The sequence below is a fragment of the Beauveria bassiana genome, assembly GCF_000280675.1.
Source record: "Beauveria bassiana ARSEF 2860 unplaced genomic scaffold BBA_S00005, whole genome shotgun sequence".
In the NCBI taxonomy this organism is placed as follows: domain Eukaryota; kingdom Fungi; phylum Ascomycota; class Sordariomycetes; order Hypocreales; family Cordycipitaceae; genus Beauveria; species Beauveria bassiana.
The window spans coordinates 1380252-1394675 of NW_007930840.1; the positions used below are offsets into that span (position 1 = coordinate 1380252).

Here is a 14424-nt window from a genome sequence, read left to right on the forward strand (position 1 = left end):
GATCTAGGCTTCAAAGCAAGAAGAGGAGACACCAAACGCCGCGTGATGCATGCCAGGATACAAATCTCAATAGAGAAAAAGACAATGAGTCCTAGAACTTGAGGAAATCCCAGAAAGATCTAGATGTGCCGCCCGCAGGTTTAGCAGCGACGAGTGTAGTGTTCCAGGCCTCCTTGCCGTCCACAAAGAGCTGGTACTGGAGCAGGCTTTCGCCATCGAAATTCTCAATCGTATAAGCTCCAAACTTGGAAGAGCCAGACGGGATATACCTATAAATGTCAGCAGAGCAGCTAGCTCTGGGGAATGGCACAACTCACTTCAGCTCGACGTCCTCATCATCAGTCTGCCGATAGGTAGGAAACGGCGAAGCAAATTGGTTGAGAGGGCTGGTGGAAATTTCGTGCACAGCAGCAGAAGCAGGCCATTTTGAATCCGCAGGTGGAGGAAATTTGGTGGCGGCAAATTCATGACGATCGCCGGAAAGGATGAGGACACCCAAGCCGCGAGCACCAGCATCCCACATGGCCTCGAGTACCTTGCGTCGCTCAACAAGGAAGCCACCCCAAGTATCCCGGACATTGACGGGCCAGTTCTTGGTAAAAGGAACAGAAGAAGCGACAATCTTCCACCGAATGCCGCGTGGTTCCGGGCGTGCAAGCCAGGCGAGGAAGTCCTCCAGCTGCTCAGCGCCGAGCATCGTCTTCTCTTCGTCTTCAAAGGGTACCTTGTTAGGCGAGCGGTAGCTGCGGGTATCCATGAGGAAGAAGCTGGCCGGACCTTGGGCAAACGTGTACCAAGTGGCACCTTGGCGCTGAGCACTATTGGAACCAGCGCGAAGAGCTTTGGGCGGGTTGACATTGGCCTGATAGGTGGCCCAGGGCTGAACCGCAGCCTGGTACACCCCACTGTTGTTGGCATCCCAATCGTTCGAGATTTCGTGATCGTCAAGAACATGAATCCAGCTCAGATTCTGGCCAACAGGCGCCCAGTCTGGCGAGGCATAGACCTGACGATATTGCATTCGGTACTCATCGATTGACTTGCCAAAGCGGCTCGGCACGTCAATGTAAATGAAGTCGCCGAGGAACAGCATGAATTGAGCACCCAGGCTAGGTAGCTTGTCGGCGAGATGGCGCAGACCAGGGATGGCTAAGGCGTGGTCCAGGGGGTTGTACGGGAAACGCGGCAAAATGCACGAAGTAGACAAGAAAGTGAACTTGCCATCCGTCTCGTCAGACAGTTGGCCGGGCCGAGGAGCAGAAAGAAAGCGTCCGGTGTGGTTATTGGAGGTCCGGTACTCGTACCAGCGTGTGTGTTTGGAACTCAAAGGAATATTGACAATGCCTGTGAAGTCAGTCTCGCTTGTTGTTGACTCAAGCCCGCCCGCCAAACGCCAGATGGGGTCTTCAAACGGGGGCTGGGGATCCGCGATGCGAGTCTCAACGGTGACTGGCATTTTCGCCTGATCAGGCTCCCGGAGAAGCATCTTGGCTTCACTATTGGAGATATAGCCCAGTCGAACGAAAGAAATATCGTCGACAGGGTAAAGGATACGAGCGCGAAACAAGGCATCGGCAGTAAGGGCAACAAGTATGCCATTGATGAGGAAAGTTAGGATGGAGGAGAGTTGATGGCTGGAGCTTGGTGCGCCATAGGCCAATATTTTCCACTTGGAGACGGGCTTCTCACGAAGGAGAACCTTTTCCTCCACATCAACTTCGTCGGCAACAACGGCCGAAGCGCCATTATCATCACTGGGGGTGATGGTGGTTTCTTTTACAACGACGTCAATCTTATCATCGACGACTTCCAGTTCTGGGCCCGCTCGGTACGTAGCCAAGAAGGCGGGAAGGTAGATGGCAAAAGCAGCAAAGACAACGGTCGGGAAATGAGCCTTTGGATGTTAGCGCAAACGCCCCCTATCTGATCACTGGGACGCGTACAGGAAACTGAGTCGATTGTTAGCGAATTTATGTACAAGAAGCTGTAATTAAAGATCAGTGCGGGAGATCCTACAAATCGAAAGAATATAATGGCGCATATCCTCAGCGCGACCGAGGATATCTGTGCAACGGTAGCTTGGACCGCCATAGTTGACTAGCGGAAGCCAGGAGCTGGATGAAGAATGGCAGAGACAGATGAATGGAGAGAAGTTGGGGGCAAAAAGTGATTCAGAGAGAGACGAGAAGTGAAGTGTGTGAGATGGAAATTCCCGTCATTGAATCATCTGCGCAGAGACATGTATATGGCCAGCAAAAGCTCGATGTTGATGTAGTTGGAGTTGAGAAGCCGCAAACAATTAACTTGCTTACTGGTGTCGTCATTGGTGTGGCTGTGATGGCGCGACCTTTGTGGCTAGTGTAGGCCACCTCGTGATGAAGTTGGGCAAAAATGTGCTGATCCTCTCTTAATGGCCGATAACAACAAAAGAGGAACAGCCAGAGTAAATTTGATTCTATAAGCTGTGGGTTATCAATTACATCGTTTCATCAACAATCTTGCTCGAGCCTTTTGCAAGTCTGCCGAGTTCTAGCTCCTTAGCAACCGCCTGCTAGTTAGACAAACTACGATGCATAAGGTAATACGTAAACAAATTATCATTACTACAGTTCTTAATATATCTAAAACAAAGGAAAATAAAGTCGGGAATCCGTGTACAGTCTATCAAAAATATGCAGTTTAAAAAAAAAAAGTCTACGCAACATCCACCTGCTTGGAACAATTTGAACAATTCGAACATGACGGAATCGTAGCCAAGGGCCAATCAGGTTTTTCAGAAACCCGATCAAGCCGCTCCGTCCGTTCTTCCTTTCGCAACTCATATGACGGCAGCCATATGTCGTCCCCCACCGACGACGTCGCGCTGTACGCGCCCGGCGACCAAAAGGACCTCGAGCGCGAGTCCTCGGTCAGCGAGGACCGCGCCGTCGACGGCAGGCTCGCCCAGGCCGCGGACCTCGAGCGCCAGCACATCTCGGGGTAGTCGGGCAGCAGCCAGCGCTGGTCGCGGACCTTTTTCGCCCACGGCTGCGCGCCGCGGCCCTTGCTGCGGACCCATTCCTTGACGTGCAGGCGCTTGATGGACCACGTCGACAGCGGGAGCCACGCCTGCAGCGAGCGTTTGGGCAGGCGCTGGCTCTGGTCGACGAGCGGCCGCATGGTCGCGTCGTAGCTCGCCAGCGCCGCCGCCACGTCCCGCTCGCCGTGGCTCGCCAGCTCCCCGGCCAGCACGTACGCGCCGATGAGCGCCATGCTGGACCCGACGCCCGCAATGGGCGACGCGCAGTACGCCGAGTCGCCGAGGAGCACCACGCGCCCGTGCGACCAGACGGTGCTCCGGCGCTGCAGCATCTCGTCGGCGTAAAAGTCCTCGGCGTCGGTGAGCGCGGCCAGGATGCGCTCCTCCTGCCACCCCATGCCCTTGAACACGGCCGCAAAGGCGTCCTTTTGGCTGGCCACGTCCCGGTCCAGCGCGCGTCGGAAGCGCTCCGTGTTGCTCATCGCCATCAGGTATACCTGCCCCTGGTCCTCCTTGTGCCAGCGAGTCATGGCCAGCCGCCGCTCCGTCGCGTGGTACATGCGGCAAAAGCTCGTGTCGTAGTCTCTTCGCGGTAGTGTAAAGTAGGCGGAAAAGACGCCCAGCCATCGGGACTGGTCGTCTTCTGGTCTGTAAAAGAACATGTGCTTGCGAATGCGCGAGCCCTGTCCGTCCGCCGCAATTAAGAGATCGTACATCTCTTTGCTACCATCAGAGAGCGTCACCTCCACCTTGTCTGTCTTGGGACCTTCCTCATTATTCTCATCGCCCTCGATATTTCGATAGTGGTCGACAGATAGCCCGAAACGATACGTCACGTTTTCCTTTGTTGCGTCGTAGAGAATTTCAATCAGATCGCGGCGCATAATTTCGTAGGCGCTCGTCTTTCCTTGCACGCCACTTTCCGTCTCGGTATGGAGTTTCCTTTGCACAATATCTTCCTGACCCTTGGAGTCGACAATGATAGTACCCATCTCTGGCACGGATCGGTCACGGACGGTTTGTAGCAGACCCATCCGGCGAACCACCTCAATCGCTTCGTTGCGCAAATCGACTTGTAAACCAGCAGTTCGAAGTGAGGGAAACCGTTCGACCAGTGTGACTTCGTGACCATCTTTGACGAGCCAAAAGGCGATGGCCGGGCCTGCCACGCCGGCGCCAGCAATGATTACTTTCATGGCCGGCTTCGCTAGTTTGTCGGGCTCAGTGCTAGTTGTAAAGGTCCCGCTGCTCTGAGATGCGAAACCGATCCAGAATTGGCCAAAGGAAAGTGGAAAGTAATTGCTGGGGTTTTGTCCACTCAAAATCGCATCTCTGGCAATCAATCTTTGGTATATCGAGAAGCGAGCCAGTATAGTCCTATATATCGAATCACCCCGTGCTGTCCATCCAAACTATAAAGTTCACGTGGAGAGCCGGCCAAGGTAAAGACAGGGCTCCATCACGGCCCGTCTCCGGATTTGCTCGAAATTTTCTAACCTCATACGATTTTCATCAGGCCATGTAGAGGCTAAGCGGCCTTCTCCACCTCGACGTACTCGGGTTTTTTTCAACGGCTCTTTGATGGCTGTCAAAATGGCACGAGCTCGTGTCAAACCGGGCTCGCTTGTTACTGTTTTTATCGCCGCTTGGGCCCGTTCCTTGACAAAGACTTACCGGCTGCTCCGCAAGTGCTCTCCGGGTTTCCACAATGCTCTGCGAACCCTTGCTCGCTCACATGGAAGATATTTATAATGATAAAGCACTTCCGAAAGCGTGACGGAATGCCCAGGCCAGGTTCACTCCCAAACTCCAATCAACTTGGCGGAAAGCACCCCGTCATCGAGAGCCGAGATTATGGTTAGCCCTTGTCCTGGGCAATAACGCGGCGGATATAGATGCTATTACAGCCGGGTTATCGTCAGCCATTATAAAATCCAAATGCTGATTGAAAATTTTGCAAGTGCGGAAGCCATCGCATCGCATGATGGGTTTCCGTCAATGAATCGGAAAATAATTGAGCGTGCCAGGCAATTTATTGTAGCTGTCACATGGCCAATACAGGCGGCCCAATCATTATGGCCAGATGACTTTTAGCGCTATGGCTGTTACATCTTTGGCGTCATATACGATTGCCGGTCCTCAAAGTCAGCTGTTTCATCATTATATATCACGTTAAAATTTGGCAGCCAGCCATCGGTATTCCGCTGCAGCCACCTGGAGTCGCACTGCAGTCTGCAGCCACCACGTTCAATTATTAAGGGTTCTTTCAACCATAATGTCCGCTGCAACCTCGGCACTTGCCACAATTGGCATACTGTCTATCGGAGACATGGGCCTTGGTATAGCCAAGCTGCTGCTCGCTCACGGCTTTGCGGTGGCGACCAACTGCCATGGGAGAAGGTAAGAAGTCGTGCAGCCGGCTCAACCGAATCACATATGAAGCAAGGATGCCAAATTGCTCAAGTTGTTTTTTTTTTCTTTTTTCTCATAGAGCTCTCTTCTACCATACGAGCTCATACTAGTTACGCAAGCGATCTGGAGCCACTTTCTATTATTCATACAGCTGGCCCAGTGCCAAGGCTAACATGCTCCAACAGCCAAGACACTCTCAATAGGGCCCAGGCGGCGTTGGTGACAAATTATCCCACAGATGAGGAGCTCGTAAGTCATTGTGATGCCATTCTATCCGTGGCGCCGCCTCGCGACGCGACTGAAATTGCAAAACGCATTGTCAGTGCCCTTGCATCGAGCTCGACTCGTGGCAAAAGAACAAGTTCTGTGCCGCTCTACTACGCCGACTTGAACGCCGTCGCACCTTCTACGACCCGGGGGCTTGCGAGCCTCCTCGACTCTGCAGGGCCCCTTGTGCATTTTGTCGACGGGTCCATCATTGGGGGCCCGCCGTCCGCAAAAGGAAATGGCACCGACTGGAGCGCGCCGGTCATGTACACGTCCGGGCCACACCGGCTCGAGGACGTTCCCGGCTGGGGCCTGAGGTTGACCGAGGTGCTTCGCATACGCCACATTGCAGAGGACGTTGGCGCGGCGAGCGGCTTGAAAATGTGTTTTGCGTCGATGAGCAAGGGCTACACCGCCATCGCCATCCAGGCATTCACGAGCGCCCAGTCCATGGGCGTCCTTGGGGAGCTCCAGAGTGTGCTGGCGGAAATGGCGCCGCAGCGCGCGGTGGAGACTGAGAGGGGCCTCGTCTCCATGGCACCCAAGGCCTACCGGTGGGTGCGTGAGATGGAGGAAATTAGTAAAACGCACGTTGAGGAGGGAGGGTTCGGCCCCGAGCTCTTTATCGGGGCCGCGGGTGTGTATCGGTCTGTCGCAGATGACACTGTGCTCGGTCAGGAGAAGATTGGGAATAGAAAGCGAGGCATCACAGCAGAGGACACCGCTGCAGCAATGGTAGAGGGTTTATCAAGTCTGAACAAGGACGTTTGAGAGAACAATCTTTGAAATACACGTGTAAATTTGGGCGGCTTGTGCGTTTGGAACTTTTCAGAAGTGCCGCCGCGTTGCCTGGCCCTACCCCAGCACCCATATCGACCATGGGTATCCCGCATTATCGACTCGCTCAGGCGCGTCTGGCAAAGAAGAACACAGATGTAATTATCGGCGTTGCCTGTGAGGTCAACATTCAAGGTTGCTTCATCGGGGAAGTACTTCTTGTCGCAGGTCGAACATTGTCTACTGATCAACTCCGCTGCCCACGGATGTGATACATGATAGATAGGGGCAGCTGCAGCTTACTCATATAAAATATTGAGAGTGGCATATAGGTCTCCATAGAGTTCATTTCGCTCCTCCCACCAGCCCCATCCGTCGTGAATCGTGACGGGGATGAGGCTGGGTGCACTAAACAAATGATAATTACTCAGTAATTGCTCTGCGAAGCCCTATACATGAGTCGCTTACAGCCGTACCCACGGCCAATAAAATAGCACATATTGGTGGAAAATCACCAACGGTCTACTCCCTAGTCCTCGGAGCAGTTATCATGCAAGCATTGCGAAAATCTAAAAAGAGAACGCCGGCGAGTAGTCCGCCGGTTCCGTTGTCAACGGCCCCGCCGTCGACGGCCTCCCGGACGACGCGCATGACGGCCACGCAGACACGCAGCTTTATATTCAGCTATCACTTACAATGATAAGCATATCTGGTACAAACGCAGATTTCAATGTGTGGCACTACCGCTCGACTTCTCGGGTGGTATGGAGATCAACGTCACACATCCATCTCCAGGCAGACGGCCCGGGTCACCAGGTAGTACACCGTACTCTTGTTACATTCGTATAAAGAATTCTCGTCTAATATCCCCTGACGACTTTTCTCGTTGCTGACGTATTATGCTATCCACCCTCAAGGAGGAGGACCGCGTATCCTCGGCAGTTGTTTGTGCAAGGGGGCCTCGTCAAGATACTTGAACAGCGCCGGTGGCAGTCACGGATGAACTTTCGACCTTCTCCCTGCACCCAACTTTTCAAAATCCAACCCCACTATTTTCTAATCAGCATAGCCCAGAGGCTTCAATCTTTGGTTTGACTGGCACAAGCTTTCATGTGCGTCCACGCTGAAGAGATACTATACCGTTGGCTGGCTGCCGCTAGAAACGGGCCATATGTAGCATCGGTTGCGTGCCATCTAAATAAGAGCGAAGCATGGGGGTGCTTGCCTTCACCGAGCAGTTAAGCAACTTGATTCAGATTCCCATCCTAGCGGCCACCCATCCCTCTAATGCATACAAGCTTTCGCGCGCGCCTGCTTCCTGCAGGATATATTTCACCAAGGGCGGTTTTTCTACACAGAAGCCCAGTGTAGAACTTATGAAGAAGTAGAACACTTTAAATCTGCAGCCGGCAAAGCTACGCGGCGGACCCCCAGGGATTTTGCAACCTACTGATATGTCAGCTACACTTAAGCTCTGAATTTCGGTCACAAGCCTACTCACACTTGCCTTCGCCGACACTTTCGTCGGGCCTTATTGACTTGTGGGTTAAGACACGAACCTAACATTTGTTGGAAGGAGAAGCGATAAGTTGAGATAGAAGGCAGCCTCGAGACGACAGCTACAACTACCATGAAGTGAAGGAAGTGGCTGAACCGGGCTCAGCAGAGGGCTCTTCAGATCGGCGATACGAACTATGGCCCAGCACTGCGCACGAGAACTGCGTACTAGTAACTTGTGTCAGAAATAGCTCATTCACAATGAAAATTCTGGCCCCCGTTCGACATAATCCACTATCTTTGCAAGGGCCACGAGATCACCATTCGCGGTGCCGGCCAGGTCTTTTGGAACCCAGCCTCTCGAGTATCTACCACCAAAGTCAATGATCCAAGCATGTTGATTTCCATCGATGAGGACGTTGTCTGGTTTCGCGTCACCCCACACTAGACTATCTTGATGTAAGCAATGGACGATTTGTGTTATCTCTGCTATCCATCGTCGCCGTGTAGATTCCGGTGCACCAGACTCAATTGCGCAAGTCAGAGTCTCATTTTTACAGTCAATGTGCGTAAGAAGCAGACCAAATACAGTGTCACTGTCGTCGCGGACCAGCCCAAGAAGACGAGATATACGGACCGAGGTTGACAGCCGGGAGGTCCGAATTCTTTCATAGTTGAGAAGCTCACTTTCGAGGATGCGCTTCTCTCCGCGGCCCATGAGCTTGAAAAAAGCTGCAGTGTTGTCGGGTAGGATAACTTTGCGAGGAGTAGAGTCGTAGGCAGTCTCCTCGTCGAGTTTGATCTCAGACGGCAAGTAGCATGGCCACAGATGCCATTTGTCCGGCAGGGAAACGCCAAACATCAATCGCGTCTCAGCATGTTCCTTTTGTGGTCGTAAGACTAGCTTGTCTGACTCGGCCTCTAGCGAGTATTCTAGTGTCGGAGCATATATGAAATCGTGAAGCGTTGCTGTCCCAACCTTCGATTCATAAGTCTGCTCGCAGAGCACAGGGAGCAGAGGTTCAAGCGCCCAGTCGTAGAAGTCGTCAACCGTACAGCCATCAAGTTCGTCATTTTCGGCCACGCTGAGAAAGAAGAGGAATTTTTCTTGAAGGCAGGGTGACGAAGCCAAGCCAGTCTCCGTAACGTGTACAACAAATCGCACATGGTTGCACATCGCGACTAGCTCGGCGTCAGCATCCAGATTCGAGAATGTGAACTGAATCACAGTCCAGGGACGTGGTAATATGGAGTTGAGGGTTGCCATTCTTAGTGGTGGTGTCGAAGTGCATATCTCGCTTACAGCCCAGCGTTTCAATGCTAGAGTTGCAATTGTTGAATGGGTTAGGCGTTCAATCGCACATTGCCAGAATACGGCGAGGCGGTCTAGCGGAGCAAGTGATGCTAGACATTATCTTTACAAGCCAAGTCGCAGTGCAAAATGGGAAGCCATTGGGAACCATTCATCGAAAATTGATAATGAAGAGTTGATATCAATTTTGTAGGTAGTTTCCTTGCCAGTCGCCAAATTTGTTTGTCTGTTCAGATCAGCGTTGTTAGGATAACAAGTCGCGGTAGATAGATCTCAGATTTCTTGGCGACTCCCGAGCCATATGCAACAGAAAGCGAGTGAATTTTCGGGCAAAGTCAACGACAAATTCGCAGCCTGACGTCTTTCTAGTGACCGTAAGCCTTTCAATCATAATAAATAAATAAACAAGTCCTTGACAATTACTTGTAGATCGCATCGCCCCTGAGAAGGAGCCAAGTGGGGCCGCGCGTGGCGCCCGAGGTTCACCCTGTGGCCAACTCGACAGGCGAACACGCCGAAAACCCACGCGACCCCTGGAGCCAGCTTGTCCTGAGAGTTGCAGCTCGACCCATCCATATACCAGCCTTGCGACATTCACATCGCAACGCCAGCCGCATTGCACGATGAAGATTTCGACGCTTCTGGCGGGTGCCGTCGCCCTGTTCAGCTCCGAGGCCATTGCCACATCCCTCACATACCGGGTTGAGGCTCACGAGCGAGCTTGCTTCTATGCCAACACGAAAAATCCCAACGAGAAGATTGCTTTCTACTTTGCTGTACGATCTCCGGGCTGAATGGAAGGCATCGAATGCCGGGGCGAGAGTGTTGCTAATGCGATGGACAGGTCCAATCCGGCGGTTCGTTCGACATTGATTATGAGGTCACGTCCCCTACCAACAAGGTCATCATGTCTGGCGAAAAGGAGCGTCAGGGTGACTTTGCGTTTACCGCACAAACGCCTGGCGACTACTCATTCTGCTTCAGCAATCAGATGAGCACATTTGCCGAGAAGTTTGTCGACCTTGAAATTGCTGTGAGTGCCCAGCAACGCGCAATGATGAACATGGGGATGCAGAGCTGACAATTGGCACGCAGGTCGAGAACGAGGATCGCGCGCAGCTCCCCTCCAAGCAAGGATCTAGCCCTGAGCAGACCAACATCATCGAGGACTCAGTCTACAAGATCTCCGGCCAGCTGTCTACCATCTCGCGAAATCAAAAGTACTTTCGCACGCGTGAAAACCGCAACTTTGCGACCGTCGCGAGCACCGAGAATCGCATCGTCAACTTTAGCATGATTCAGTCGTTCCTCGTCGTCTGCATGGGTGGCCTGCAAGTGTTTGTCGTTAGATTCTTCTTCCAGGTAAGCTGAACGCCGATGCAGCCTAGGCGCTGCCATGTGCTGACCATTCTCAGGGCGCTCGCAAGGGTTACGTTTGATCGAAACGCATATATATGAATCTGCAATTTATGTTATACATTGGAGGCGTGGGTTTCGAAAATTCAGTTTGCCGGGAATGGCCTGTATGATAAAAGGTGGCTAGATGCGTCTTGTCGTTCGACATGGTTCGTGTGACATAGTTAAGAGTAATGGATTATATGAGGCCAATCTTCTCCTATTCTAAACTAACTTGAAATGCTTTTTGACAATGATTCGCTCCGATAATAACAATAATAACATGCAACACACTGGCAGGTCCCTGCAAGCTAGCTACAGATGCGCGCATCGTACAGTGGATTGAACTGTAACCTGCGCTAACCGCTTTGGGACAACTGACTCTGAAATTCTTTGACCCGGCGGACCTGCACGCAACACGCTCCAGCTTTGCATCCCAAACTCGCAGGCGAAAACACGAATCAGCTCGACACCATGGCGTCTATCGCCGCATCACTGCAGACTTCGCTGCCGAAGCCGAAATACACGGGCGAGGACGAAGAAGCCCCGTCGCACGCCAAGCAGCGCGGTCCTCGGATCGTGAGCGCTGGCCAGATTGATGAGACGCAGGTGGTGCTCAAGCGCTCCGGCCCGCCGCCGTACGGCCAGCGCTCAGGATGGCGACCACGCTCTCAGGAAGACTTTGGCGACGGCGGCGCTTTTCCCGAGGTGCCGGTCGCACAGTATCCGCTGGACATGGGCAGGAAGGGCTCCACGACAAGCAACGCGCTGGCGATCCAGGTCGACGCCGAGGGCAAGGTCAAGTATGACGCGATTGCGCGGCAGGGTCACGGCGAGGGCCGCATTATACACACTTCGTTCAAGGACCTGATTCCGCTGCGGCAACGCGCCGACGCGGGCGAGATTGACCTGTCGCGGCCGGACCAGGAGGCCGTGGCGGCGACGGCGGAGCGGACCAAGAATGCTCTCGCCAAGCTGGTGAGCGGTGCTTTGGCGGCGCAGAAACCAAAGAATGTCAATACCGGACAGCGCTCGGACCCGACATTTGTGCGGTACACACCGGCCAGCCAAATGGGCGACAACTCGAAAAAGCAGGACCGCATCATGAAGATTGTGGAAAAACAGCGCGATCCGATGGAGCCGCCGAAATTCAAACATAAGAAGATTCCGCGAGGACCGCCGTCGCCTCCCCCGCCTGTCATGCACTCGCCCCCGAGAAAGCTCACGGCAGAGGACCAGGAGATGTGGCGAATCCCGCCGCCGGTGTCCAATTGGAAGAACCCCAAGGGTTATACGGTGCCGCTGGACAAGCGTCTGGCAGCGGACGGACGAGGACTACAGGATATTACGATAAACGATAAGCATGCGCAATTCGCGGAAGCCGTCAAGATGGCTGAGCGTCACGCACGTGAGGAGGTGCAGCAGCGTGCTCTCATGCAGCAACGTCTGGCGGAGAAGGAGAAGATGCAAAAAGAGGACAACCTGCGTTTACTTGCCCAAAAGGCCCGCGAGGAGCGCAACGCCGCCAACACTAGCCGCGGGCGCCGCAACTCGCGCGACTCGGCGGATTCGCGAGACAGCCGGGACTCACGGTCACGATCGTCCAGCTACGACTCGCGGCGGTCCTCGCGCTCGCGCTCCGGCAGCGAGTCGGAGGGTGAGCAGGCGCGCATCAAGGCGCGCGCGGAGCGGCGCAAAGAGAATGAGCGCAAGCTGCGGCAGAGCCACATGGGCGCGGAGCGGCAGATGCAGGCCATGGCGCGGGAGCAGAACCGCGACATTTCGGAAAAGATTCAGCTTGGGCTCGCGAAACCGACGCAGTCCCGGGAGACCATGTACGACTCGCGGCTGTTCAACCAGACGAGCGGGTTCGACAGCGGAATCAACGAGGACAACCGCTACGACAAGCCGCTGTTTGCGGCGCAAGACGCCATCAGCAGCATCTATCGGCCGCGGGCGAACATGGATGACGGTGACGATGACGGTGAGGCGGGGGACCGGGAGATGGCCAAGATTCAAAAGGCGAGCCGCTTCGGGGATGCGCTCGGCAGGGGCACGTTTAAAGGCGTGGCTGAGGTGGAGGCGCGCGAGGGACCGGTGCAGTTTGAGAAGGACACGGCAGATCCGTTCAACGTGGACAAGTTTTTGTCAGAGGTGGACAAGAAGGACGGTGGTGGTGGTGGTGGTGGTGGAAGTGGGAAGAGGGGATATGGGCTACAGGATGAGGAGGATAGAGGGAAGAAGCGGGCGCGGGTCGACGAGGATGAGGACTAGAATGCATCGACTTGTATGGAAGATGCGGAGAAGTACTGTAATTCTTTTCGTGTGTCTCTTGTGCTTGGTGCCTTTTTTTTATTCTGTCTTGGCTGGCAGAGGCATGCATCTGGCGTCTGGTTGCTCTTCGCTTATAGTATCAGCAGATATAAACTGATCATCATTCTCAAAATAAACAATGGATCAACACCGTGTACCGGTCTATGGAATCTAATCACCATGTTCAAAGAAAACGAATCGACGCGAAGCTAAACCAGTGCCTAAACGCCGCACTTCTTTGCTTGTCTGCTTTGATATACCATTCGTCTACACTGGCTGCAAGCATCAGGCCACTGAGCCAGTCCTGTGCTGCCCTTGCGTCGCGGCGCGTATCTATCTGTGTGGACCGCCTGCGGACAATCGGGCGGGCTCGGTCAGCTCAAGATGGCGGAGCTTTGTGCCAAACGGCGGAGCCTGATTCTCATGGGGCGATTTCGAGGGAGGGTTGTGACGATGTGCACGTGCTGATAGGTTAAATAATTACTATTCTAGAAAAGTTGTCATATAGACCGTTGTAGTGTCCAGGAGGCTTGGACGTTGGGCTCTCTGAGCGAAAACGTGCCTGGCTAGCCGCAGTTTGATGTGATGTGCCTAGGAAGAATCTGGCTTGTTTATATCCGTAACATTTCCAGAGATAAGCTACCCATGTCTGAGAAGACATGATGTCAAATCAAGAGGCAGATAAAAAAAAAAAAAATCCGTTATCATCGTCTTGGCGTATAATGTCCGCAAAGGTGGCATGTTACATGGGTTGCATGGGCGGATTGAGTCAGAGGGATCCGCTAGGCAGTGCGATAAGTGCTCGACCGGGTGGTGCCGAATGTAGCATATCGAAGTTTAAAAATGAAAACAGGGTGCAGCATGAAGAGGGGCGGTGGATTAATTTTTTTTAACCTGTTTGAAAAGATTGAAGGGATAAAGATATAAGACGGACGGGTGTCGCTGTTTCGGTGCTAGGTCCCGAGAGAAAAAAAATCCGCAACGTTTCAGGGTCCAGCATCATCACAAGCCTGCAGCTGCCAGAAGCCTCTTTTTCTGTTTTCCGCTTCTCTGCAAAACCTACAAACGCAGACAATAACTACAAACAACGACTTTTACTTTCAAACGACGACACGACTCGGGCGCGAAAAACACAATCCAAAGCGACACACGTCACACACTGCATCTACAAGACGTAAAATCCATCTACAAACAACGAAACCATGTGCGCCACCAAAACGGCCCTCCTCCTCGCCCCGGCCCTCACCACCACCGGCACGCTGCTGTACGGCTGGGACCAGGAGCTCTTCCTGCGGCCGCTCACCCTGCGCAACACCTACCGCGACGCCAACGCGCTGCTGCCCGCATACTGGAGCCGTCTCATGACGGTCGGCTGGCCGCGGCTGCTCTCCTGCCTCGTAGGCACGCTCGCCAGCTGCGGCGCCGCGCTGAC

The 14424-nt window shown here is 53.6% G+C and overlaps 6 protein-coding genes across 6 annotated transcripts in view; 4 read left to right on the forward strand and 2 right to left on the reverse strand.

Annotated features, from left to right (window-relative positions):
* Positions 1-91: 91 nt before the first annotated feature.
* Positions 92-4215, reverse strand: BBA_02714 (PhoD-like phosphatase; the record flags this gene model as incomplete). Its single annotated transcript, XM_008597811.1, has 4 exons — positions 92-269; positions 318-1894; positions 1944-1949; positions 2782-4215. 4 exons carry the CDS (start codon positions 4213-4215, stop codon positions 92-94), a joined length of 3195 nt encoding a protein of 1064 aa, XP_008596033.1.
* A 1079-nt stretch (positions 4216-5294) lies between these two features.
* On the forward strand, positions 5295-6469 carry BBA_02715 (Phosphogluconate dehydrogenase, NAD-binding, putative; the record flags this gene model as incomplete). Its single annotated transcript, XM_008597812.1, has 2 exons — positions 5295-5419; positions 5617-6469. 2 exons carry the CDS (start codon positions 5295-5297, stop codon positions 6467-6469), a joined length of 978 nt encoding a protein of 325 aa, XP_008596034.1.
* A 1759-nt stretch (positions 6470-8228) lies between these two features.
* BBA_02716 (protein kinase subdomain-containing protein) lies at positions 8229-9239 on the reverse strand (the record flags this gene model as incomplete). Its single annotated transcript, XM_008597813.1, has 1 exon — positions 8229-9239. One exon carries the CDS (start codon positions 9237-9239, stop codon positions 8229-8231), a length of 1011 nt encoding a protein of 336 aa, XP_008596035.1.
* A 668-nt stretch (positions 9240-9907) lies between these two features.
* On the forward strand, positions 9908-10723 carry BBA_02717 (emp24/gp25L/p24 family/GOLD; the record flags this gene model as incomplete). Its single annotated transcript, XM_008597814.1, has 4 exons — positions 9908-10060; positions 10129-10317; positions 10380-10646; positions 10700-10723. 4 exons carry the CDS (start codon positions 9908-9910, stop codon positions 10721-10723), a joined length of 633 nt encoding a protein of 210 aa, XP_008596036.1.
* A 430-nt stretch (positions 10724-11153) lies between these two features.
* Positions 11154-12953, forward strand: BBA_02718 (SKIP/SNW domain-containing protein; the record flags this gene model as incomplete). Its single annotated transcript, XM_008597815.1, has 1 exon — positions 11154-12953. One exon carries the CDS (start codon positions 11154-11156, stop codon positions 12951-12953), a length of 1800 nt encoding a protein of 599 aa, XP_008596037.1.
* A 1241-nt stretch (positions 12954-14194) lies between these two features.
* Positions 14195-14424, forward strand: part of BBA_02719 (uncharacterized protein) — a gene marked incomplete at both ends in the record, with an annotated part of 532 nt that continues 302 nt past the window's right edge. Inside the window, one exon of the mRNA XM_008597816.1 lies at positions 14195-14389. Coding sequence (XP_008596038.1) covers positions 14195-14389 — 195 coding nt within the window. The remainder of the gene's footprint in view (positions 14390-14424) is intronic.